This window comes from Coloeus monedula, assembly GCF_965178545.1.
Source record: "Coloeus monedula genome assembly, chromosome: 26".
Lineage (NCBI taxonomy): Eukaryota > Metazoa > Chordata > Aves > Passeriformes > Corvidae > Coloeus > Coloeus monedula.
In genome coordinates, this window is record NC_138806.1 from 426,038 (window position 1) to 453,052 (window position 27,015).

Consider the following 27,015-nt stretch of genomic DNA (forward strand, 5'->3'; position numbering starts at 1 on the left):
CGGGCGGGGTCACGTGGGACGGGTGTCCGCTGCTGTGGTGCCGCGGGAAAATGTGGGGAAGGGGTCCCGAAAAGATAACCTTTCTGGAGGATATCCCGCACTCCAGGGAGCCCCGCAATGGGACAGACTGAAAGGGACCATAGGGGTTCGTCTGGTCCAGCCTTCCTGCTCCAGGAGGGTCATTGCAGAGTACATGGCACAGAATCGGGAACGGTTTGGGTGGGAAGGACCTCAAAGCCCCTCCGGTGCCAGCCCTGCCCTGGCAGGGACACCTCCCACTGTCCCAGGCTGCTCCCAGCCCCAATGTCCAGCCTGGCCTGGGACACTGCCGGGGATCCAGGGGCAGCCCCAGCTGCTCTGGGCACCTTGTGCCAGGGCCTGCCCATCCTCATGGGGAGAAATTTTTTCCCAGTATCTCATCTAACCCTGCTCTTTCAAACTCAACCCATCCCGCCTTGTCCTCTTACAACGAGGCATAAAGGGTTCAAATTCAAAGGATTTGAATGGATTGTCCAGGGCTGCCTCCAGACAGTTCTGGAGTATCTCCAGCAATAAAAACTCCACACCTTCTCTGGGCAATCTGTTCCAGTGCTTGGTCACTGCACAATGAAGAAGTTCTTCCTCATGTTCAGGTGGAACTTCCTGGGCATCCGTTTGTGCCTGTCACCTCTTGTCCTATTGCTCAGCACCACCGAGCAGAGTCCAGCTCCATCTTCTTGGCATCCCGTTAGATATTTATTTGGCCTTCTGAGAAGAGGGAGGGAGGATGAAGGAGGAAGGAGGGAAGCTGAGGAGGCCACCAGGGTGATCAGAAGGATAGAACACCTCTTGTACAATGACAAGCTGAGAGATTTGGGATTGTTCAGCCTGGAGATGAGGAGCTCTGGGGTGACCTAATTGTGGCCCTTTCCAGTACCTGAGGGAAGACTACAAGGAAGATGGAGAGAGACTCTTTTACAAGGGCCTGGAGGGACAGGACACAGGGAATGGCTTCCCAGTGCCAGATGGCAGGGCTGGGATATTGGGAAGGAATTGTTCCCTGGGAGGGTGGGCAGGCCCTGGCACAGGGTGCCCAGAGCAGCTGGGGCTGCCCCTGGATCCCTGGCAGTATCAAAGGCCAGACTGGATGGGGCTTGGAGCACCGTGGTCTAGTGAAGGTGTCCTTGCCCATGGCAGGGGTGGGACTGGATGGTCTTTAAGGTCCCCTACAAACCATTCTGGGATTCTGTAATTTTGTTCACAGCGTGCACAGGGTGACCCATGTGTTTCCAAATTTTGTGGAGCTTCTTTCTGCCACACTTGAGGGAGTGTCCATCCATCCACACTGGCTGGTGCAGTCCCTGAGCTCCTGCGGGTGGCAACCAGAGAACAAAAGAGGGCGACATTGGCTTGTGAAACAGCCCAGCCCTGCTCAGCACCAGCTGCTGCACCAATGGCTTTGGAGGGACCTGGTACCTGGGGGATTTAACTGCACATGGGTGTGACATGCCTGTAGTGGCACTGCCAGCATTGCTTTTGCAGAGCAGATGGCAGCCGTGCAGATGCTTTTGGATGTGCAAAGATAAAAAGCTTTTCTGGAAATCTCATCTTGGGGCCCCTGTATTTTGTGTATGTTGTCATATAAGGCACAAATATCCCAGTAGAGAGGGGCACTTCCCTCTCTATACCACAGAGGCAACTCTCCTGATAATCTGAAACAATTCTCTAGGGCAGAGCTGCCAACTGTGCCCATTTCCCAAATACTTTGAGGTGGAGAGAAGATCTGGACAAGTTATACCATGGGGATCCATCCCCATTTTTCGCAGTGCTGGTCAGGTATCTGGCAGAGAGGACAAGTCCCTGCAGTTTATCATTAGCCAGAAAAGGTAAGGTCGACTCCTTCTGTGTCCCATCTGGTAAGAGAAGAGCTTGGCCTCTGCTCTTGTAGCAAGGAACATCTGGAACAAACTGGAAAAAGGGAAAAAGTGAGAATCTAGACTAAATTCATGAGCACAAATCCCCATTGTAGCATGATGCCTCTGGAGGTACAAAAATACGGTGCTAGACCCTGCTGAGACAGGGGAGGATGATTTTACTGCTGGAGCAGCCATCAGTCCCTCACCACCAGACTTGCTTCCATGCTTGTCCCACGTGGGTGGGAACCACTGCACGATTTTAAGGTAATCAGTTGCCTCGTGTCAACATCACATCCTTGTCATCTGACAAGAACCAGTACAGGCATGCAGGAGGCTTTTAACTAATCTGTTGGTTTCTAGAGATTTTTAGGTCTCCTCCAAGGAGAAAGACCTTAGATACCTAGCCTTACCTTCCTCTGTCCTAAGGCTTCCTTGCTGCTCAGGTGAGCCCTGCTGGCTGTGGAGCCCAGGGTGGAGTTGAAGTCCTGGGTGTCACCTTTGTGCCCTAGGGAAGGGCCCAGGCAGTGTTTGAACGGAGCAGGGAGCGTTGCCAGCAGCAGGGACAAGCTCTCCAGGGAGATTTCAGGCTTTGGGAGTAACGGCAAAAGGACAGCTGGAGAGACTCCAGCTACAGAATCCAGACTTGACACCTCCCATGGCTCTGGGGTCAACGGAGTCTCCTCTGTGACCAGCTCAGAGCCCAAATTATCCACAATGGCTGTGCCCTCTAACAAGAAAGTGTTGGAAACCTCCCCTGGCTGCTGGCAGTCAGCGCAGAGAGACTTGCCAAAAAGAGATTATTAATAATAATAATAGTGACTCCTTTGCCTTTCACCCACTCCTTCCATCTCAGGATCTGAAGAAATGTAGCCACAATAATGCAGTGAAAATCCCTCCCCCCAGCAGGGTTGGATGCTGAGGCCAAGGAGGATTAAATTACCTTTCCATAGCCACTCATCACCCATCATCTCCTTCAATGCTCCACCAAGTGTACAGACACAGCCCCTTCTCCTGTGCCCCGCTGAGGGATGGCACTGCTGAGACACGACGAGTTCACACTGTGCCTCTCTTGCCATGTGATGCAAAGCAAAAATTCAACCCAAGATTAAGGGGAGTGTGGAAATAAGAGAGAATTTAAGCTGTGCTGAGTGCATAGCGTGTCCCACGCCAGAGTGACCCAAAGAGAGTTGCAGAGACCCAGCAGCCTCCCTGTGCTCCTGTTGCTGGGGTGCTGAAGGAGAGGTAGGAGCAGAGAGCAAGGAGGGCAATGCCAGTCCCCTCCTGTGGTGTGTCCTGGGCTTCTTGCAGCTCCTCGCTGGCTAAGGGGATAGCTGGAATCTACAGTGTGGGTGTCAACCATGTCCCCAGGGCTGTGGGGGAAGGTGGAGTTAGGCAGTGGGGAGATAGCACAGAGTCATGGAATGGCTGGGGTTGGAAGGGACCTTAAAGACCATCTCATTCCACCCCCGGCCATGGGCAGGGACACCTTCCACTCTCCCAGGCTGCTCCAAGCCCCGCCCAACCTGACCTTGAACCCTTCCAGGGATGGGACAGCCTCAGTTTCTTTGGGCACCACCACCCTCACAGGGAAGAATTTCTCACAATATCCCATCTATCCCTGCCCTCTGGCAGTGGGAAGCCGTTCCCTGTGTCCTGTCCCTCCAGACTCTTGTAAAAGAATCTCTCTCCACCTTTCCTGTCAGCTCCTTCAGATACTGCAAGGCCACGATTAGGTCATTCTGAAGCTTCTTTTCTCCAGGCTGAACAATGCCAATTCTCTCAGCAAATATGTTTGAGGAAGGGCAGCCCAAAATACAGCAACCTCAATTATTCTGTGATTTTGTGCTGAGGGAAATGCAGCATTTTGGCTTTTTGTTTTTAATTCCAGCTCTTTCTTCTCTTCTTCTCCAAATCTTAAGTTTTCTGCCCAGCAGATGCTCCAGATCCTGAACTATCCCGAAATGCCAATGTACTCACCATCCACAGCCATGTCCTTCAGTACCTCCTGGAGATTCTGTTCTGGAAAGTGGATTTCCCTTGAGAGTGTTGGGACTTCACCACTCCAACATTGACCTGCTTCCCTGAAATGAATGGGGAGATGTGCTTCATTGCAGAAAATTCCCTAGGGACCTAGAAAACCCAGTTCTGGGTTGTGAATCAGACGAAACACACCTTAAATCATCTTCTGTCTGCATCGGAAGTGCTTTGCTCATTGTTTGGGTTTATTAGCAGAAAACAGTTTACAAAAGGAGTTGATGGCATCCAAAGAAAGAGAGCACTTCAGCGCTTCCAGGAATTAAAGTAGGAGTAAAAAGAATCGTGGACTTCAGTGTTGCTGTAGGAGCTGTGTTTGTGGGATGGGTTTCAGGGTGCCCCCACTCCCTGGAAACCTCCGTGGGGGAAATGTCCCTGTCCGATGCGGGAGATGATCATTAAGCAGCCCAGAAGGTGGAAAGCTTGGGCCGAGCACGTACAGACACCACCATCTAGTGGTGCCGGGCTCCAACAGCCTCCGTGCAGCCCGGAATTGGCACGTTCCGCAGGGTTGGAGCTACTACCGCTCCCAAACGGCTTCTCCCAGGGAGCTGAGAGCAACCACGAAGTCCACGCCCTGCCCCAGGAGGGACCTCCGGCTGCTCACTCTCCTCTACTCCGGCCGGCACAGCGACACTGCCTTGATTTTGGGGAGAAGAAACTACTCCAGACTCCCAACAGCTGCTCCTTGTGGTCATGGGCTTGATCCTGCAAATAGCCATGTCCCCTGGCACCAAGGGGCAGTGAACTGGGATAAACTGGGGTCTTGTCTCATCCCACAGCTCCCTGGGAAATGGAAGTCTCATGCCTAAAAGGTGTATGTGGAATCGTTGGGGTTTCTCCAGTAGAAGCAGCCCCAGGCAGCCTGGGGGCCTCATCCTGCTTCTTCATGTTGCAGCCAGGCTCTGCCTTTGCCTTTCTCTTTCCCTCTTCCTCAGCTCACCGGCAGACAAAATTCTCCTCTGGGGCCAAAGCCAGCTGGACCCACCTCAGCCCAAGCCCACATCCTGCCTGGGTGCTGCAATCACCCACTGAGCCCTGCCTGGCACAGCTGGGGACACTGAGCACTGCCCCAGGTGCCCGAATACATTGTGGGCTGGGGGCACCTGGTACCCCGGGATGTGTAGGGGGTGTCAGAGACCCAAGAAAACAGGATGTGGGGTGCTGGGGTTCACTCCACTTGCAAAGGAGTGAGGTGCTGCCAGTACCATAGTCTGCAGTGGGCTTTGGCCCACCCTGTGCCCCCCCCCCCCCCAACTTTTTATTTACCCTGAGGAGGGAACCAGAAACAGAGCAGATACCCCCGTGGGAGGCCCACAGCCCTGCTTGCCCCAGTTCTGCCATCCCTCAACCCATCTCATCTCAAACCAGCTTCCCTAGTTGTGCTGGGGTGTCAGGGGCTGCCCTCAGGGCAGAAGTCTGGGCACAGGCTGTGGACACTCGCACTGTTAGTAGTCTTGAGGTTTCTTTTTTTATTATTATTTTTATTTTTGTGATGTGAATCACTGACACTCTGGTACTACCCATCCATCCCCGGCCCCCCTCCAGGGCTCAGCCCCAGATCCCACCCAGCACCAACCCCTGCCCCTGCTCCCACTCTGCGGGGACAGGCCAGCCACGGAACAGGGACATAGGGCCACCACCAGCTCAGTCAAAAGCTGCTGGGGCCGTTGGGGCCAACCCCACGCTGGGAACAAGGTCACTGCTGCTTTTGGGGCAACGGAGGGGAATTGAGCCGTTGTGCTCTGGCAGGGCAGGGACCAGGCAGCAGCACTGTTACAGCCCAGTACTGCCCCTAGGACAGCTCTTTGTTTTCCTCCACGGGTGACACACAGCCCAGGCAGCAGGACATAGCCTGAGCCCTGCCTGCTCTTCGGGAACCCCAAGCTACACAGAAGCCCAGGGGTGGTGCAGTTACACAGTCCAAAAAACAGAGGAAGGGGAGAGGGGTGGCCAGGTTCAAGGGATATCGGGTGTCATGACCCTCCCGAAGCAGCTGCTTGCACAACCATGTGTGCTGTGGCATGGGGACAGTGGAGGCGGACAGGAGGAGCTCAGCACCAATACAGGGCTGAGCCAGGCTGCAGCTGGGACCAGCACAGCTGATGCTACACAGAGTTGGCAGGTGGTATAAAGTGAATGCACTGGAGGGAGTGAGGGAGGGCACTGCCATGTGGGGCACAGCTTTTTACCACCCCGGGTCACAGCAGCACCAGTGACATATGGCTGCAAGAAGAAAGGAGCTGCTGGGCTGCTCGAGCAGTGTCCTGAACCCCCAAAGCCAGCGATGGCTCCTGCCTGCTGGCAGCTGCCCTGTCCCCAAGGAGAAGGTCCCTGTGCCCAGAGGGACTGAGGCCAGTGCAGAAGGAGACTCCAAGTGGGCAGAGCTTCACCAGCACAGGCTGTGGAGGAGAGCACAGCTCAGCATGTGGTTCAAGCAGCTGCTACTGAAATGCCCTTGGCCCGATGAGCACCGAAGAGTTCACAGACTGACAGAGATCATCCCATTTCTCTGTGTTCAGTGTATGGGGGGCCACTGGCTCTGCGAGCGACCCGCTGAGGTAAGGACCGAGGTTTGCCATGGAAAGCACGTCCCTGCAGTTACAGTGGGGTGACAGACAACAGGGGTTGGAGGCAGTCAGGGACTTGTTAAATTACATGCAGTCATTCACACAGGCAGACACAAACAAGCTCTTCTGTAAACTGGGTTCCAGGAGATCCCATGGATCCTCAGCTGATCCCACGGCCAGTGCTGGATGTGGCATCCTTACATGTTCCCACGGTATGTGATGTTGGTGAAGGTAGATGTGGCCTCTTTATATAAAGGGTTGTGGGTCTGGAGGAAGGAGGAGGGTGAAAAAGAGCATCATCACTTTGTGCTTGGCATCAGCATTTTTTCTACTTAACATCCAGGGTAACTGAGGCACTGTCTCAGCATGGAGTGGTGGATCCCTGTCTCCACCCAAGGCTTTGGATGCCAGTTTCATGGCTCCCCATAAGGTTTCATGGGGGAGAATAGGGAAAAGCTGCTGTGGAGGAAAGGAGAAGCAGCAGGAGCTCAGGAGGAGAGAGACCTCTTGAAAGAACTCCCCATCCCATCCCGCACCATCCCTTCACTTTGTAGGGGGTTGGGAGATGGAGGAGAGGTGGGGGAGAGGTACCAGTGCTGTCCCAGCCCCCTCCCTTGTGCTCTGGGTTCTTCAGTGCTTTCCAGCACCCTGTGGCAGGAGGGACCTTCTGCCTTACTCATGGGATGGAAACACTGATGTGAGCAGTGAGTAAGGGGGTCATGCTGCTGACAAGTGCTTGGGATATGCTGGAGGTGGGAAAATCATCTAGGACATTTCCTATCACCTGTGCACCCCTGGGACCACAGCGGGCTCCAGGAAGGAGTGTCCTGGCTGGCAGTGTCACCTTGAGTCCTGCCTGGGGCTCTGTCTCAGGCTTTAGAGACAAATGGGACAAGCTGGTCCTTAAGGACCATGTCATGGGACCACAGAAAGCAGCTGGGCTCTCATGCTGGGAACACTGGGACCTGGATCCCTCAAGCCAGGGGCTGTGGGGTTTTGGGGCTCCTGCCCAGCACACCCAACCCACTGCTCCTCACCGTGTCCCACTTGGCCCTGGCCTTCTCCTCCTCGAAACGGGCGAATTCACGGCGGTCGTGGATGGTGATGAGGAGCTTCCAGATGAGCAGGGCAGCGAGGCCGATGAGCAGGATGGCACCTGTCACTGAGAGCAGGACCACCAGGACGTCTGGCCCCTTTGGACAGTCTGCAGCAGAGAGGAGGGCAGGGCTGAGGGGGGCTCAGCACCCCCAGGGCAACTAACAGCAGCTCTGGGGCTACCTGGCCATGGGCACATGGAGCTCCTTTGGTCTCAGGAGAGCATCATCCTCCTCTGCCAGCAAGCAGGAGCCTCCACCCAGAGCACAGCAGGCTCTGTGAAGGAGGATCCCATCCATGGGGCACCTGTGCCAAAATACTTGAGCACGTGTCTGTAGGGTGGGGGTCTGCACCCAAGCCTGGAGCCAGATCAGGGGCATCACAGGTCCCACCCACAGTGGGGGATGACAGCGGAGACCAAATCCTTGTGCTGGTGGAAGTTTGCCCCAAACCACCAGCCCACTTGACACCCCACCCCGGCCTCGCCCTCTGGCCATGTGTCAACACTGAGTTGGCAAATGGGGGCAGCAAGATCTGCTGTGAGCCTCTGCAGCTCCTGCTCCCCCTGCACACTGCCCAGGGCTGTGTGGCCACTCCAGCCCTTGCCTGCCTCTTCTCTCCCCTCTGGCTGTGGGGCTGGGGAGTGTGGGCTGTACCCTGCCCATGGCAGACAGCTGCAGTGAGAGCTGGTGACTGCCTTCATGGCCCTGCTTCCAAGGGATCTGCAGCCACACAGCCCCAGGCTCAGCTGAGGTCAGTGGAGAACCCGGGGCTGCTGATGGGAGCCTCCTCCTATTTGCTTCCCAAGAAAAATCACCCCCACAAAGTCAGACACAGGATCGGGGCAGTGGGAAGGTTGAACCCCCATCCTTGGCCTCAGTGAGGGGTGAAATAACTTTGGAAACGTGATACTTGAGAGGCAGGAAATCACGGCCGCGGTGGCACTGAGCAGGGAACAAAGAAGTTCTTTAAGCCCTCTCAGTCCCCAGCCGTGGTGCCCTGTGAGCCTGGCTGGAGTGGGAGGTACAAAGAGCACTCAAAATTCCCCTGTTCCGCACAGAAATCCAGCACAGCGCATTCTGCAGCCCCCAGCCTGAGTGTGGCAGCTGGCTCTTACCAGGCTCCTCGATGATGTAGAGAATGGACTTGCCACTGGAGTCCTCGTAGTACTGGAACCTCATCACACAGTCATTCTCGTCCTTATAGGTGCAGTTCACGGCATCCTTGCCCCTGTCACCTGCCAGAGTGAGAGGCTCAGAGCCCCCATGCTGAGGGGTGCACACACAGAGGGAAAGCGTGTGGCATAACACAACCCCCTGGATTTCCACGTGTTAGGGCAGGGGTTGGGTCTCCTCTTACTCAGCTCCTGCACCGTCTCGATCTCGTCACGGCACACGCGGCTGCAGGACTGCTGCTCCACTAGCTTTCCCCGCTCAAACTTCTTGCACTCCACGCAATCCCTGTGGAAGAGGGGGGAGGTACCATGAGCTTCTCCATGCTCTCCTCGGGGAACTGTCACACCTTTCAGTCTCAGGTTGTGGAAATCACCAGAGTCCCAACCCTACCAGGCTGCAGATAGTGAGAGCTCCTGCCACCAGTGCTGCCAGCTCCACGATGGGATATGACCCTTCCAAGCTCTCTGCCAGCCCCCAATGTGGTATGACCTGTCCCAGCCCTCTGCTCTCTCTCACTTTTTGATGGTGCAGGCGTCCGGGCAGGTGGGGCACTTCTCACAGGTGTCTCCGTAGGAGCCGGGCTGGGTGCACTCGCAGCGGCCGCACACGCACGAGCCGTGGCCACTGCACACCAGCCCATTGCTGGACATGCAGGTGTCAGTGCGTGTGGTGCAGTTGCAGTAGTCGCCTGTCCAGTCTGAGTCGCACAGACAGTCCCCACAGCTGCACTGCCCGTGGCCTGGGGACAACCAGAAGGCATCTAAGTGTCTCCACAGATCCCGTCAGCAATTCCCCACATGGATGCCCATGACCCAGAGTGGCAGTTCACCCTCTGTGGGCACGGCAAGGCAGACCAGCCACCTAGGACAACTCCTTTGCACTGTCCTTGGGGTGGGACACAGAGCAGCTCACACCTTCACCATGTCCCCAACTCTCCTCTTATCCCACTCAAGCAAGAACAAACTCCCACATTTCAGGATGAGCTGCCCCAGCTCCAGCAGCGGCAATGGGAGATGCTCCATCAGACCTGTCTCTGAGAAAGTCAAGTTCTGGCTGTGGCTTTGAATTTCAGATTGAGTCAGGACATCTGGCCAAAGCCCCCAAGTCTCACTCCTTTCTCAGCGCTGGACCAGGCAGGGAAAGCTGACTGCTGGGAAAAGCCCAATGCATGCTCACCGAGACTGGTTTAATCAGACAGACAGACAGGCATGCTCAAATCCTGCCAAAGCCTGGAGCTATTTGGATTGTGGTTTGATTCCAGCTCAAAGACGAGACACAGTAAGAGGTGGAAACACTGCAGAGCTGCACGCACTGACCCGTCCTAAGCCCTGAGCACAGCGGAACATGTTGGGAATGCTGCTCCCGGCGGGGGATCGGCTGGGCACCGTCCCAGCCATGGCCTTGGAGGCACCAGCATGTGAAATAAATGTGTAACCCCATTAATGAGGAACTAGGGCTGAGTCACAGGAAAATAGTGCCAGGCTGGGTGACAAGGCGTGGAAACAGATGGGTAGGCTGGGGAGGCTCAGTGGGATGGGATCGATGCCATCGGGGTCAGAGAGTTCAGGTTAATTAACAGCCCACCCTGGCTGGGGGCAGCTCTTCATCATTGCCCTTCACCCATCCTGGGGACCTGCAGCCCTTGTTCAAACAGACACAGGCTCCTTGAGGGCAGACTACTCAGGGTGGGGGAAACCCAGCGTTTCCACCTCCATTATCAGCAGGCTGTTAAGACAAAGGATCAGTCTGAGCAGCACAGAGGCAGTGTGAGCCATGAAGTTGGCCTGAGGGGCAGGTGGGGCCCCAAAAACTCCATTTGGGGACACCAGGGAGCAAGAATCGAGTGTCATCTGGCCCCAGGTTTCAGCTCACTTAGGCTGGGCTCCAGTGGAGTGGAATCAGCTTTGGCCACGGATGTTTTCCTGGGGATTTTTGGGATTTCAGCAGGAAAGTGGTGGCTTTTTCTGGCACTCTGTTAGCAGCTACCTATCCTGGGCTTACAGAGGGAGGCTGGGGCTACGAAAGGGGGTGGCTACTCCTCTCCCATTCCCCCCTTGAATCAGTTTTGGGGTGCTCTGATCCTGGAGAGGATGTGCCACAGTTTCATGTCACCTCTCTCACTTCCCTTAACTACAGGAGATGGGCAGAGCACTGTGATTCACTCAGACCTTCAGTGTTTACTGGAGATCTGGGTGGAAGGAACCTTAAATGAAGGTTCCTGGTGGGTAAGAGGCCCTGGCATATCAGGACATTTGGAACTGCTGTTGGGATGGGGGTTTTGCAAGAGGGCTCCTTCTGTGGGAGGAGAACCAGAGAACCCAAGGACCTGGTCCTCTCTTCCCTGTACTGAGAGGAGCTGGACTGGAGAGAGAGGGGGAGTCTGGGAGCACGTGGAAGAGATGAATATTCAGGAGGCGAGATGCTGTAAGGCCAGCGAGGAGGGAGGATTTACTTCCCCAACACTTTTGCCAACAGGAAGTCTTCCAGAACTGGGTGGAGGATAAAACCCACCTCTCCCATCCCCTCCCCTCCCCCTCCACCCTGGGGAGTACTGCAGAGCAGTACTTCTGATGTATTTGAGCTGTGGTTCGAGTGAAGTCCCTGGCCTGTGCACCCCAGAGCTGCTTTGTCTGGTCCCCACCAGCCCTACCAGGCCTTCTTTTTAACCTTCTAGCTCATCCCCACTCCCAGCTCTCAGGCACAGGAGGTGATACCGGTGCCCAAAAAGGAAGTAATTCCCCTGGCATCACTTCAGACCTGGGCTGGTCCGTGGAGATCCATGGCTGAACAAGCCAGAGGTGGGGACAACACACAGGAAAGGTCCCAAAATGACTGGTGTCTCCCTTGCCCATGATCTCAGGCAGCCTAAACAGCCCCAAGCTGCCTCCCTGCCAAGTCCAGCACTCACCCGAGCACATCTGGCCCTTGAAGCGAACGCAGGAGAAGTCGTCGCACTCGCAGTACTTGCCCGTCACCTTCCCGAAGTCGCTGCTGTGGCACACGCACTGCCCGCAGATGCACTCGCCACGCTGGCTGCACAGGGGCTGGCCCGGCCGGGGGCTGCAGTTGTCCTGCTGTGAGGGGTTGTACTCCTCCTCCGAGCACTCGCAGTGCGAGCCCAGGCGCCCGGGGTTACAGCGGCACACGCCGCACTCCAGCGTGCCATTGCCGTGGCTGCAGGACGGGCTGTTGGCCTCGGCGTGGCTCTCACAGGAGCACTCGCAGTCGAAGTTCACCAGCACCATCAGGCTGTCCTTGAAGCCCACGGGTTTGATGGTGAAGGATTTCTGTTGCTCCTGGGGGCAGCCCCGCACTTTGGCCTCAATGCTGAAGCTCACCTGGAGGGCAAAGGTGTGTGTCTGGATGTCAGTACCTGCTCCAGTCCGTGCCCCAGCTTAAGGAGCTCAGGTCTCTTTGGGCTCATCAAAGCTTATCAAAGCTGTCCCAGCATAATGTGGGCCAGAGAATGTGCCTGCCACAGCAACCAGGGAAATTTTAGATTCAATATTAGGAAAAATTTCTTCACTGAAAGGTTTGTCAGTTACTGGCACAGGTTGCCCAGTGGAACCAGCGTCCCTGGAAGTATTCAAAAAACCTGTAGATATGGTGCTTAGGGACATGGTTTAGTGGTGGACCTGTGAGAGATCAGTTAGTAGTTGGACTCGATGGTCTTAGAAGGCTTTTCCAACCCAAATGATTCCAGGTTCCCATGCCCTGTGAGCAGCAGCCCAGGCTGAGCTAGAGAGATCACAGAGTTTGCATCCAGCAGATTCAAAAAAGCATTTTCCTCCTTGCACCCACCCTGCTGGACCTCTGTCTCGTGCTGAGGTTCCAGGGTCTGTGTCACCTGGGAGGTCATGGGACAAGCAGATGGTGCTGGTGCAGAGCAACAGATGACCTGGCAGTGCTGCTACGTAGAGGGGAGAAAAGCCAAGCCCATGAGCAGGATCCTCACCGTGTCCCCGATCTTGAGCCCCACGCAAGACTTGAGCCCAGGGATGACCTCGTTGTTGAGGCACGTGGCATTGAAGGCCAGGGACAGCTCTTCAGGGAGGTCACGCACCTCCAGCTCCACTTTGGAGCGGATTTTCTAGGGGAGGAGAGAGGAGTGATGAAGACACAGCACAGGCTGGGCAGGGCTCAGCCCTGGGAGGGTCCTCCCCTGCCCCCAGCACCACAGTGATGCTCCCACGCACATGGGAAAGGAGCCAAGTGCCTGGAGTCTTTCTCAAGACTCAGCTGTGTCATTCTCTACAGGGAAAAGTCTTCAAGATGGTCAGGGAGAGGCGGTGAACACCCCCGGGGTGCCTGCACACATGGGTGGAGGCAGATGCTCACAGCTGGTCCAGGGAGGATGCTCAGGGCGGGGGGAGCTGACAAATCTGTGGGGGTTGTTGGAAGTGGGAAGCAGTGGCTGTTTTGGGAGGGAGAGGGCTGCTGTGGGGCCATTACACTGCACACTCACCCCATAGGAGTCCACTATGAGCTGCAGAACATTGCTGGAGTCTCTGGACAAGGTGCCCACGGTTGTGCCTGGGATCAGCTCACTGTAGTTCTGGGAGAATATCATAAACAGGGTCTGTTTGTGATGGGTAAATGTGCCATGGCTGGGCCAAACCCCGTCCAGGCACACGGGAGCTTTGATAGGACAGGAGACCAACAAGCCATGTCCAGCCACCCATGGCCCACCAGCCCCTGAGGAAGGTGGCTCTGCACAGCAGCTGGTACCTGGTAGAGGCCAACAACTGTATCCGTCACAGCAAAGATCAAGTTGATGTTCTTCTGTGAGAGTTTCTCAGTCATCAGGCCCAGAGAGGGATAGTCCTGGGGAAGAGGAGAGGTATAGCCTAGGAACACGTACACCCCCACCTTGGTCCCCATTGTGCTCTCCAACCATGGCTGGAACACCTGTCCCATCCCATGGGAACCCAACACAAGCTCTGAGCCCCACAGCCCCATGCCTGGGTCAGGCTTTACCAGCGTGGTGGTGGCAGAGTAGAAATTATCCTTGTCGATGTGGCACTGGGCGTCATTGGGCTGCACGATGCCAGCCAGCCGCCCGTCCAGCGCGATGTGGGTCTTGGCGTCCGTGGTGAAGACGAGCAGGTGGGAAGCGTCATTCCTCCAGCCAATTTTTTCCTGCAGTGAAAGGCAGCTCCCAGTCATGTGTCAGCACATGCTGAGGGCAGCCCCGTGTGCCAGCACCCCATTGCTGCCTTTGTGCCGGGGGTCACGGCTTGGCCTTAGAGACCAACCTCTGCACAGGGAACCAAGGCAATTGCTCTCCCAGGGAAGTGCTGTGGGAGTGGGCTCTGGAAGGTGGGCATGGGATGCTTGTAGGTGGAAGATGAGTTTTAATTGGTTAGAGTGTTAATCAAGGGGCTAATGACTCAGGGATGCAACACCTCCAGCAAAAACAAGGTGCAGGCACAGGACGGTGTTGTCCCTTCTGGACTGGTCACTGCAGGGCTGACATGGGATTGTTCCCAAGCACCTGCTCCACTCTTCTTCCCTACCATGATCCCATGAGAGTCCTGCTCTTCCCTTGGCTATTGGGCTAGAAATGTTTCACTTGAATGTTCACCCTCTCCAGAAATGAGTCACACAACAGCTCAACAAGGCTTGTGATCACGTCCTGGAGGGGTGGGTTGGTCCCTGACAACCCACCTGGCCCAGCCTGATGACCCTGTCCTGACCCCAGCCAGGCCTTCCTGCCCCTTACATCACACACGGTGGCCTGGATGATGGCATCGAAGCCGCCCTCAGGTGCGTCGCGGTTCCGGGAGACATTCTGCTTCCGCACCTCCTCGTTGAAGCGAGTCACCTCATCCGTGAGCGACAGGACGTGTTTGTACCCAAACATGGGTAGGCAGGTTTCCCCGATCCTGCAGGAGGACAGCACTCAGGGCACAGGGCTCACTGGCTCTTCCAGTTCCCATCCCTGCCCTACAGCCATCCCACATCCCATGGTCTGCCCAGGATATGCTGGAGGGACCCAATCTCCCCAAGAGCCTGAGTCTGGTGAAAGACCTTTTAAATACAATTCACGTTCTAGGGATGCTGGGCTCAGGTCAGCTCCCAGCCTCAGTCCTGCTGGGATTTTTAGGAGTAATTTTCTTCCAGCCTCAACATTTCTTTTGAAAAAATGATGCAAAATTTTTCCCTCAAGAGCTTTCCAGTGATAATGATATTTCTGGATTAGATCTGCTCCTCTTCCCTGTGCCAGCAGAACACAGGTTGCAGCAAGGTTTAAACCCTGTCCAGAATCATGCACCCACTTTCTCCACTTCCCTCCTTTCTTCCCAGGCTCAACTTCACTCCTGAATTCTCTGCCTACCCCCCTCCTAGGAGCACAGGGGAACAGGGAATGGGGGATGAATTCAGTTCCAACACCTCTGTCATTCCTTCCTCCTCACACTTTCCCTTCTCCAGCCTGTTGTCCTTCCCATGGGAGACAACCTTTCAAGAAGCTCTCAAACACAGGTCCTTTCTATGGGCTGCAGGTCTTCACCAACTGATGTGGATTTCCAGCCACATTCCGGTGGTGTCCCATCAACTTCTAGCCCTTACAGGACTCCCTCAACCTGGACTTACTCATAGCAAGGGTTCTTGATGGCTTCTGGAGGAGATATGTACATGTAGGGGGAAATGGGTTTGTCCACAAAGGCCCCGAAGCCGATGCGTAGGTTGCTGGTGAGCTTACGCATCTCACTGGCCAGCTTTGTGCCCAGGTTCTGGATGTTCCTCAGGTCGTCTTTCATTGAGTTGGACAGGTCCATCAGGTAGTAGATGTCCACGGGGTAATCTTCCACTTGACGCACTTGGACATGAAAGACCTGCGAGTCATCTGCAAAGTGACAGGGCAGTAGAGTGAGAGCTCCTCTCCTGGAAGGGGCAGGGGGCCTCACCACAGGGTTAGGGAGAAGAGGTCAGCATCAGCCCAAAGGGATGGTTAAAGCTTCTAGGAGGAGAACATCACCCTTAGACAAAGGGGCAAAGCCCTTAATCAGGTGCTCGCACAGGAGATGTGCTGTGCACCCCTTGGAAGTGTCCAAGGCCAAGTTGGATTGAACTTGGAGCAACCTGGGATAGTGGAAAGAGTCCCTGCCCATGGCAGGGAATGGAACTGCATCGTCTTCAAGGTCCCTTCCAACCCAAAAACCATTCTGGAATTCTCTGGCAAGTGGGGATTATGGCTCCTGCTCTCCTAACCTCTCAGTGCCAGGACATGAGCAGAGCTTCCTTTTCCAGGGCTGACCTCCCAAGATATCCTACAGGAACATCTGGATGGAGTGAGGGAAACTCTCAGCCCTCAAGCAGGTCTTACAGGGATCACCAGGCGGGCTGCAAGGCTGCTTTGGACTTCTCTGAGCTATCAAGGACTCTGACCATTTTCTGTGCCCTCCCCCATCCCCATTACTTTCCTCTCTTCTTGGCTCTCCCAGCCCCTTCTGAGAAAATTTTGGTGAAACATTTTCCATTGAAACAAAAACCTCCTTAGAAAGAGCCTTCTGGGAAACGGCCCAGTTTTGATGACTTTTGCACTTAAAAAAAAAGTGCTGAAAACACTTTGAGTTGACCTTTTCTTTCCACCTTTTTAAGAGACACGGGTCCTTTTTTCTGATCTTTGAAATGGTTTCTTTGAAACATAAGCCAGGGCACAGCTGCAGCCTTGTCAGAACACCTCAAACGTTGAGAAAAAAGGCCTGAACTGAGCTTAAATTATTATTGTTTTCACATTTCCCTCCAAATCTGCATGCCACGTTCTTTCAGATGAAGAATGTTTTAAAATTTATGACAGCCCAAAAAACTCCATCCCCTCTCCAGCTGTGCTGGGACCCGACCATGGAGCCAGGGGTCCCATCTTTGTGCTCAGAGAACAGCTGTTTGCCCTCATTGAGCTAAAACCATGAGGATTCTGAGCTTGTGGGACATGAGCTGTGACCTGTCCTGCTTATATCCTTTGTGATTTGGTCTTGGTTCCTGAGTCAAGGCAGATGGCTTATGCCAAACCTTCTTGGTTCGGCAGAGATGGTATCAAGCTGGGGGTCTCTCCTCTTTATTCCAAAGAACAGGGATTTACAGCACTCGGAGCAGCACACTCACCTGCCTTCTGCCAACTACTTTTAGACCTGAAGAGAACCTAAGTGCCACTTAGTGGCTCCATGTCCCCATTGCATGAGGACACCTCTGCCTGCTGTCCTTCCAACGGGGCAGGACTCCTCCTGGCCATGCCCAGCGATGTGCACAGAGGCTGTGTGCCCGATAGTTTTGCCTCCTGCCTGGCATATGTGAAACTCCTGGATGCTGGCAAAGGACCAGAGCAGTTAATTGGCTCCAGCCTGCCTGGCTGAGCAGAGCCTGGGAAATTACAGGGATCTGGTGGCAGCCCAACCCTGCCAGCTGCTCTGCGGCTCGTTAGATATGAGCTGACTTCCACCCCGGCATTCTGAGCACAGCAGCAGTACCTCAGGTGTGAATGGCTTTATAAATACCCCACGTGTTGTTGAAGTCCCATCCCGTCCTGCCCCTCAAATACCTCAGGACTGAGGCAAGAGAACGAACACAGTGACAGACAGCTTCCCACCAGAGATGTTCTGGAGGATTCTGTGCAGCCTCCAGCCTGGCCTTGCCCCCGAAGGACACGAGACCACCTTGGCCAGCAAGGCAGAGTGACGGCTCACTCAGTGCCTGAGCCCTTTGGGTTATTCCCACTGCATCCTCCCCTTCCTGCAGCAGTCTGGGGGCTCCTACCTGGCCGCAGGTTCAGCTGTATTTTCTGGGGGCTCATCTGGGTGGTGGTGGACCCCCCCGAGCCCTTGTTGCTGAGGGGCCGGTCCTCCAGGATGGTGACGCTGCTTCTGGGGGACTCGATGTGGTCCTGCCCACAGCCGCTGTGCAGGAGGTTGGCACGTAGGTCACAGCGAGGGGTCGACTGCGCCCAGACCTGCGGGGGAGGGATGCGGTCAGGAGCCTCCCAGGACTACGCTGGGAGAAGGAGAAGGGCCCCTCCCTTTTCCCTGGAGAGCTCCTGCTTTATCACACCTAACTCCAGACCAGGATCAGAGGCTTCTTGGGGCACATGGTCTCTGCCTGAGAAAGGCAGCAGACAGAGGGGATTTGGGATCAGCAAGTCCTGCTGGGGTTCAGACCAGGACCCCATCAGCCCTTGCCAAGGAACGATGGATAACACATCCCTGCCAGCCTCCTCCTGACTCCTGGCAGCCGGAGCCTTAGGTTTGGGTTTTGGCAGAACTAAAAGGAAATCCTGTCTCTCTGGGATGGCTAGAGGAGGGTGCGGCAGGATGTGAACATGGCAAGCTGGGTAGAAGCAGTGTGGGACTTTTAAAATTATTTATTACTTTGACAAAAGACAAATCAACTTTCCCTCCCATTTTCCCAACACAGGCCCTTAGAAATCCCGCCGTGAGCAAGGAGCATGTGCTCTGTGGGTGAGCTCATTGCACAGAGCAGTGCTCAGTTCCTGTCAGGAAGTGGATCAGACCTATCTCCAGCTCTCCAGCTTCCTAACGGATGGAGCTGACCAGGGAAAGGAGCACCAAAAAAGGAGTGAAAGAGTGCAAAGGCAGTGGGGCTGTGGGAGAAGCCTTGAAGAGCCTGTCCGGGGCAGGAAGCACCAAGTGTAGAGTCATGGTGAGCACCAGCCCTGTGCCTCCTTTCCTAGAAAGCTCCTGGCTCCTCATTCTTATCACAGAACATTCAGGAGGGTTCATATTCCTTTGGTTGCTTATGAAGACAAATATGGGAAGAATTTCTCTCCCAGCCCAACACTGCTGCGATCTGCTGCCACATGTTCCTGCTCAGGCAGCACCCACCCTCCCCTCCAAAAGGATTCTGCATCTCCCTCCCCCAGCCCAAATCTTTCTACATTGGAGTCCTCCAGCAGAGGACCAGCACAGCCTCTTCCTGCAGCAAAGGGAGGTGGCAGAAGTCCTGGTGGGGCTGGTCCAGTGTCCTCCCTGCTCCTGGGATGCTGGAATCCAATGCTGAGCCTTCCAGCACTGGAGAGGTTCCCATGCAGGATATCAACTGCCCTGGGTTCAGGCTGGTTGAACCCAGGGATGAATTTGTATGTTTTATGCAAATGAGTAGAAAAACACAAATGGTGTCAGGAGGCCCTGGCTGGCCCACAGCCCTCTGGAAACAGTGGCCAAGCAATAGCCAAAAAATACATCAGCAGGCCCTGCCCCTGCCTGGACAGTGTTCTGACAGAGAGGACGACGAGTCATCCCTCCAAATTAGCTCCCTCACACCCACCACCCACAAGCTCACTCCACGGGGCTCCCTGCTGCGGGAAGGGGTGGCTGGTTCACTCCAGATCCCATCAATCACCATGTATATTCCAGTCCCAGTCAGGGAAATCACTGGAAAAATATGTGGGTGAAAAGCAAGCTGGGCAAGTGGGTTTTAACCATGGTGCTTGGTGACACCTGGAGATCCTAGGGAGCTCCCAGGACCTCAGAGGCCTGATGGCGCCTTATGGGATTAGCAGCATCACTCCTGCTGTGAGATTTCCATGGAGAAGCTGTTTAACCCCAGGGCTGCATCCTTCCCCTTTCTCTGGAGCCCTAAATATAGTGACCGACTCAAGACTTACAGGAGCCTCCCCAACAACGAAAACTACCACAAAAGTGTGACATTTGGCTACGAGGCCCTGGCAGCCCCTAGTCTGTTTCTGAGCCCAGGCTCTGCCACTTTGCAGACTCAACACCTGGGGCACAGCCCTAGTTAGGAGGGACTCGGAGGCAGCCCAAGCTTGCTGGTGACAAACTCACAGCACAGGGATTTCATGCATGAGAAAACCATTCCCTGTCAGCACAGCCCTGATGGCATCAGCTCCCTACACGGAGGTGTGGGGAGATGTGTGCCCCCTCTCTATCCCAGCCATCCCACAGCCCTTCCCAGAGATGCTCTCCCTGCCCTCTGTCCCACTGCAGAGTGGACATCTGCTCATGCTCCCTTCAGAATGGGAAACCTGATGATTTTATCCCAATTGCTGCCTCCAGGGCTGATTAGTGAGGGCAGGGTCAGGCAGGGCTCTGGCAGGGCCAGTTCCATCCCTGAGCTCCCAGGGTGGGAGCCCGAGGGAATTTGCATATTCCCCAGGGCACCTCTGTTTTCATCTCAGAGACAACCACATCCAGCATCACCTTCTCTGCAGGAGAGCTCCTGGGAGTGCTCAGAGCACAGATACTGCCACAAATTAAGCTAAAACCTTCCAGCAGCTTCTCTAAAATCCAAATCTGGCCCAGTGTGGCCTCCAAGAGTGGGTGGGTGACATTTTGGGTGGGTGAGACCCTGGAAGATCTGTCACAATGATTTCCAAAGGGAATTTAGAGATACATATCTGTGTTACAGCTTGGCTGGATTTTTCTAAAAAAGCAGATGAGAACATCTGTTTGTTGCTAAGAGTGGTCAAGGTTTCTGAAAAATAAATAAAACTCAACTCTCCTCTGCATCAGTGCTCCGGGGGGGTCAGTGATCACAAGAAACCACAATGAAATCCTTCTCCAATCCCAAACCAGGATGGAGCAGGAATAACTCATCACCCCAGGCTCCTTGGGAAGGTAGCGTGAGCGGAAAAGGGCTGTAGTGGGAGCTGAAGGAGCACAAATATGGGCACTGTCCCTTTAAAAACGGGGATGGGGGGGGGTGTGTGTGTGTGTGCAGTATCAGAGACCTCCCCCACTCCAGGGAAATTAAACAAACCCACAGAAAAAAACCTCATTTGCTAAATTGAGACAATGTGGTCCAGATGTTGGAGGCAGAGTTGCTGAGCAGAGCGCACAGCCGGGCTCTCCGGGGGCCGGCTCTGGCAGCAGGACGGCTCCCTCGCTCTTGCCGTGTCTGCCCGGGAGCACAGCTCGGAGCAGCACTGGAAAGATTTCCTTTTTTGGAAACCTTTGCTGATCTGGAGGAAAAAAAGCCCATCACGGCTTCCACTGCAGTGTCAAGCCACCAGCGCAGCCCAGGATCGGTGGCTGGGAAGGAGGAGCCCAGCCCAGCACCATCCCCACCCCGAGAGGGGATGGAGAGGGAAGACAGGCGCCTTATCAAGCTGCACGTTTCAGCCACTCCTTGCGGGAGATAAGACGGGCGCAAACGTCTTTATTCACACCACAAGCCAAGAGTCAGATCTGACAGGCACAGCAAGCCAGAGGCCTCCCCTCCGGATATGCATTGATCCCAAAGCATCAGACCATGCTGGCATGATCCAACAGCGCGTTTTCCAGCTTGGATCACTTTTCCCAGGTCATTTCCAAGTCCCAGTGGGCACTGTGGGCACAGTTGTAGCTGATAGAAGTGGGACTTCAAGGATAGAGAAGGAGAAAGCAAGGAAAGCCTTGAAGAAGGTTTCATCACCTCTCCCCATCCCAGCCTCACCTCCCCTGGCTCTGCCCTGGCGCTCCTTTCTCATCCCCTTGGGAAACTCCCTCCTCTTACCCAATGGATTAACCCCCAGGGCAGCATTTTTGGAGGGGAATGTGGCAGATCTGCTTGGCTCTCACCTACCCAAACAGGGTGATTTGAGAGCCACAGCTCAGCACTCACATCCACTTCAGCACCTTGCCTTCTTCTCCCCTTATTTCTAATGAAAAAAGGCTTTTAAACCCAGGCCTTAACTTCTAATGAGTATTTTCAGTTCCTCCTTCCAGGCCTTCCAGGCCCCCTTCCCTTTTCAGCCCTTCCAGGAATTAGGCTCCTTCAGCCAGAGCTTTACAACAGGTTTCCAAAAAGCAAACCAAAAGTAAACTAAGTTTTTAAATGTACATTATTTGAAAGATAAAGTGAATCCCTAGTGGAAACACTACCATTTCCCATCCAGCTCAGTGTAGCTCCCACCAACACACCCAGATAAGGGGCATATTTCTGGAGCAGGGCAGAGCAGTGGCCACTGACCAAGTGCCTTGAGCTGAGGTCTGAGCCAGGTGCCACCAAGGAATGTGTTTAGATACGGTGGGAACAGATGGAGACTGAGCTTGTGGCTGTGACCTGGACTTCCTTTACATCCCCTGCCCTTCTCAGGGATGTGCTTCAGCCCTGCTTGGCCCCCAGCTCTTACCTCAGCAGAGCACCAGGCGCAGAGGGGACTGACAGCCAGGCACTGCTTGCAGGAGTTCACCCCACGGGTGGTGCAGATGTTGCCCCCTGAAACAGCAAAACAGAGCGATTACAGCCCACAGAACCCAAACTCACATGTGTGCTCAGCCACCAGCTTCTTGAGCAGCCAGAGCCCCACCAGGGCCCTTCTCTATCCCCTTTGCCACCTACAAACCCTGGATGTTGCCTCCTTGCTCTCCCCAGCCTGGTATGGGCTGGGCTTCATCCTGCCCAAGGCTCAGCATCATTCCCTACCTGCCTGCTCCTCAAAGGGTCCTCTCAGCCCTGCAGCATCACATGGGTGTTGGAGTGAAGCCCCCACTGCTGGCAGAGGGTGCATCTACCCTTGTGCCTCCCTGCAGACACTTTGGGGCAGCAGGAGGGGAAGGGGTGAATTCCCAGGGGTGCAGGGTGGTGACCACAGCCCTGCCGGGGACCGGCTGCCTCTTCCCACCATCCTGACTCAGGGCGGTTGGTGTCACCTTGTGCAGACACTAAACTCAGTGGCTGGTCTTGGCTTGGCTTCAAATCCGGGGAAAGGAGGGGAGGGAAAGGGCACAAGTCCAGAAATGTGCTGGTGGTGATTGGCACCAATGTCCCAAGCAAAGGTTGGGCTCTGTCAGTGGCCGTGGGGACTCTGGGAGACACACTCTGGCACCAGTCCTGAAGGTCAGAGGCCGGTGAGTCCGTGGGGGGAATTAAAGGTTCACAAAATGCCTGTGGGGCCCAGGGGCAGGAGGGGCTCCTCGGGCACAGACCAGACTGGGTGGCCCTGCGGTTCCTGCTGCCAACGGCTGATGTGACAAGTGGCTGGGACATGGCTGCTGTGGTGCCACCCTTGGCTCTTCCTCCCTCCTGGGCACAAGCATATCAGCAGTTTTAGGATTCCCCAGGCAGAGCAAACTGCAGCCAAGTGCCCACTTGGTTGGGACACACTGCAGCTTGGGGAGCCTGGGGAGGCCGGCAGGGAGCAGGTGGCACTAGGGCCTCCCCTCTGCCCTGTGTGCCCCCATCCCTGCCCAGAGCTGTCCCAGCATGTCCCACAACCACAGGAAATGCAACACGGAGCAGAAAGAGGAAATGGTGAAACATCATCAGACCTTTGAGCAGAACCACAGCCACAGCACCGTGCACTCCTGCCTGGTGGCATGTAGCCAGGAAGTGAGTGTGCACACGTGTTAACACCTGTGTGAGTGTGTGTCTGCGTGTTTGTCTATTCAAGGGTGGTGTCACAGGCTGTGGGTGTCCTAAGGGCCAGTGGCTGCTTGGGGATATGCCCCAGGGTGTCCCCATGGCACCTCTGACACCTGCAGTTCCCACTTGTCCAAAACGAAACTAAAGGCTGAGCCAGCTTAGCACCAGCTTTGGGGTGGCACCCACACCCAGAGCTCTCATCATACCCTGAAATACCTGGCTCCAGGTGATTTTAAACATAACATTGCCCAAAAGAGTGACAGGTTGGTTTCCTGTGCTTCCTGCACCTCAGCAATGTGCCAGCAGCAATACTGATCTTGGGTGGACAGGGCTGGGAAGAGGGGAGGCAAAGAGCTCTCTGAAAACAACTCTGCCAACACCACCTCCCACGTCTCACACCGGCTCCTGCTGTGTCCTTCAGCCGGACCGTAGGAGTGAAATTCCTCCTGCCCTGCCAAATGCCGGTGGCCACAGCCGTGGCACGTGCCATGGATTTGTGCTGTGCTGTGCAGCTGGGAGCCAGCTCAGCCCTCCAGGAAGGAGGCACTGCCCAGACAGCCCTCAGGGACAGGGACAGTCCTGGCAGGTGCTCTGGATTAAATGCTCAGAGCTGCCAAACCCAGGGCCACTTGCCTGAACATGGAAACAGCTTCCAAGCCTGCAGGTCCCTGGGGAGCCGTGGTGCTTTGATACCTGGACCAGGATGGTGGCCCCTCACTCAGGGATCGGGAGAGCTGCCACATGCCAGGGGTTTCCCTGCTTTCTACTCTCACGTCCCTCATGTAGTGGCCGTGTCCAGCTGCTGGCTCACGGCTGTGGTGGCTTGGGCAGAGTTATAGCACCGAGTGCCACCAGCAACACTCCTTGTCCAGGCTCCTGTTCAATGCCAGGGTGGGGTTTGTCCCCTCATGGTGGGTTTTAGCTGGTTTAGTCACCTGGCTCTGCCCCAGCACCCACCTTGCTGGGGAAGGGCAGAGCTGACAAGACCTCCACGAGGGCTCTGGGACATGAGACACACCAGTCCAAATCCTGCCTCAAACAGGTTTCCCTGTTTTGACCCAGTCCCTCAGCCACTCCCTGCCTCAGTTTCCCCTGTGCAGTGTTAAGCTGGTCTCAGTGACACCAGGTTCCGCTGAAACTCCATGTGGAGGATTCCAGGGTCACGTCTGCCGGATGCCTCCTCATGCCATGAAATCTGAGCTTGGGGCTAAGGAGCCCCAGGACTGTCCCTCTGAGTTCATCTGCTCCTCACCATTTGCTACAAATTACCTCCTGCCTGTGTGCAGCCCCTGGACCCTGGTGGTTTCCTTTCCTCTCCTTCTGCTGCCACCCGAAAGCCCAGGGATCATTTATCTGGTGTCCCCCCTTTTCGCTGGGGATGTAAATCCAGTTTTCTGGTGGATTTTGGAATGAAGGCCACAGACCCAGGCAGAGCAGTGTCATGGCTGGGGAGCTGCACATAGGCTCAGGTGGGGCTGCAGCTGGCAAGTCCCTGTGGGAGGGATGCTGCCATTCCCAAGGCTGCTTTGGGGTCTGATGTCCCATCATGGCACCGTGCCATTGCTTGTGGCTTTGCCTGGGGAGTCCCTGGAGGCCTGTATCTGCCCCCAGACTCACACAGCCTGGTGGCCCCCATGGTGTCCATCCCTCCATGACAAAGACACATTCCTGGGGATGGAGGGCCCTTCCCTTCCCTGGAACCAGTCTCCAGCACTGTTCAGGGCCATTCGTGGCTGCATTTCTATGGGGCTGGATGGAGCAGGGCCTGGGCAGTTATGACCATCCAAACAGGCTGGTCCTGCTGTGAGCAGGCAACTGCACCCCCCACCATGGGGAAATGTCCCTTTTTTGGCATTCCCAGCACTGATTGCATGGCTGGATGCAGGGATGCAGCATTGGGAGGGTTTTGTGGGAGCAGGGACCTTGTGAGGATGTCAGAACAAAAGCACAGATGGGGAAAGTGGAGGATGTGGAGGAGGTGGAGGATGTGAAAGATAGGGAGGATGCTGCAGCTGGAATCCCCTCAGGTTTTGGCCCTGTGAGTGCTGGGCAGTCCTTCCCAGACTCGGACACTGCCTGGCTGTGAGCAGGTTAACACAGTTCCAGTACAGTCTATACTAACAAATTCTGTATTTTTTAAGTGACCTTTTTTTTTTTTTTTTTTTTTTTTTTTAATCTTTGGAGCTTATTTTCCCAGCCATAAAAACTAATAAACCCAAGTACAAAACCTGCATTTTTAAACTATGTTAGCAGCTGCTCTCACACAATGAGCTGATCCTAAAGACTCCAGCTTTTGAAAAAAAGCAATCCTGAAATATAGGGAAATGGGAGACAAACTGTGCAGAATGATGGGAACCACCCAGCTGGGGCTGGGCAGTGCTGTGAGAGAGGTGAAAGCAGGGAATCCCAGCCTGGTTTGGGTTGGAAGTGACATTAAAGCCCACCCGGTGCCACCCCCTGCCATGGGCAGGGACATCTTCCACTATCCCAGGATGCTCCAAGCCCCGTCCAACCTGGGATTGAATTTAGAGAAGTGATGCACTTGAAACACCCCAGACGTCTGTGGCTCAGCATCACCCTGTCCTGACTGGAGAAAATTACTCAGTCCCAGTCTGCACTCAGAGTAACCTCTGTGTAGTGCAGGAGCACCCACACACTTCGTTTTCCCCTCTGCCAATTTAAGCAAGAATGAGCACAGAGAAAACCTGATAAAAACATTTGAGGAAGCTTGATAAAGGTACAAACCACATCCTCTCCGGCCTTTCTGCTTGACTCAGTGATAAGGATCTGGGATTTCTTGGCTGATCCCCACCCTACCGTTCTGGGGGCGTTTCTTCTCTCGAGCCTCTCCCTTCCTGCCAGCATCTTCCTGGGAATGGGATGCCCCAAACTGAGCACAGGCACCAGAGATATCACCTGCACAGCCCCAAACTGCAGCTCTAGGAACTCAAACTCTTCCAGGGGTTATCCCATGTCCTGTACTGATGACAGCTCCATCCGGCAGCAGATCGGAGCCTCGGGCTGTTCCTGGGAATTCACCATTGTTTAGACAGAACAATGTTGCCCCAAACCCCCTGAGTCTGGCCTTGAAAACAATGTGATCAGTTTATAAATCACCATTGTGCAGTTTCAAGATTTACTTGAACTAGGAACACACCTGGGGAGGAGATAATGCTTTTTCCAGGCTTTTCTGTACTTCTGACATGCGAAAACTTTTCAAAAATACAAACTACATTTGTCCCAAGATCATCTGATGCCACAAATCAGTTTTCTCAAAGAAAAGCATCAAAATAACATGAGAAAAATAACACAGGACAGCAATGCTGACATTAATGCCCCCCCCCTAAAACGCATGGTCACAGGGAGGGATTACCTGACCTGTGATTTCTCCCAGTGAATGTTCTGTTTCTATAGGAAAAGGATGGAGCCTTTTTCCAAAGGATGGAGCCCAAGGCACACCCCAGTCCTTCCATTACAAACCAGTACCCAGAGCCAAACACAGAGTAGGTAGAAATATAAACTCACCACACCCAGTAAGAATAACCCACCAAAGTATGTCTTCACCCTGTAACATCCTTGAGAACTTGCTGGCCCTGACCCAGCCAAAGCTCAGCCGGCCTAAGCTGCGCTTCGTATGTGGGAACACGCTGCAGTTCAGGCTGCCAGCTCCCCCTCCGAGTGATTTTCCCGTGAAATCACAGACTCTGGGAATGCAGAAAGTCCTGGGATTCGTAGAAATAACAGGCAACATCTTCACTAAATGGCTTTAAGCGGTGACAGAAGCGACCGAGTAAACCTACCCCGGCTGCCCGTAGCGCAGAGCAGGAGGATCCCGAGTGTCACGGAGAGTTGTCCCATCTTCTCTGAGCCCCAGGCTGGGGGGACTGCCTGGACCAGCCCCAGCACGAGTGATGGGCAGCGGCTCTGGGA

General features: G+C 54.8%; 1 protein-coding gene across 1 annotated transcript; it reads right to left on the reverse strand.

Annotated features, from left to right (window-relative positions):
* Positions 1–5,547: 5,547 nt before the first annotated feature.
* ITGB3 (integrin subunit beta 3) lies at positions 5,548–27,015 on the reverse strand. The gene is made up of 15 exons (XM_082297569.1): positions 26,886–27,015; positions 21,854–21,939; positions 17,524–17,716; positions 15,364–15,616; positions 14,492–14,654; positions 13,747–13,908; positions 13,498–13,593; positions 13,235–13,324; positions 12,725–12,859; positions 11,678–12,107; positions 9,286–9,508; positions 8,954–9,054; positions 8,712–8,831; positions 7,537–7,703; positions 5,548–6,765 (listed from the first exon to the last, which is right to left on the reverse strand). The coding sequence occupies exons 1-15, from the start codon at positions 26,941–26,943 to the stop codon at positions 6,697–6,699; spliced, it is 2,346 nt and encodes a 781-aa protein (XP_082153695.1). The 5' UTR covers positions 26,944–27,015; the 3' UTR covers positions 5,548–6,696.

Bases quoted from the DNA above. Each gene is read 5' to 3' on its own strand.
- ITGB3 (XM_082297569.1), bottom strand. From the start codon at position 26,943: ATGGGACAACTCTCCGTGACACTCGGGATCCTCCTGCTCTGCGCTACG. The intron at 13,594-13,746 runs GTAAAGCCTGAC...CCTCTTCCCCAG, and splicing joins ACTCTGCCACCACCACGCTG to GACTATCCCTCTCTGGGCCT. The intron at 12,860-13,234 runs GTGAGTGTGCAG...CTCCTCCCCTAG, and splicing joins TCATAGTGGACTCCTATGGG to AAAATCCGCTCCAAAGTGGA.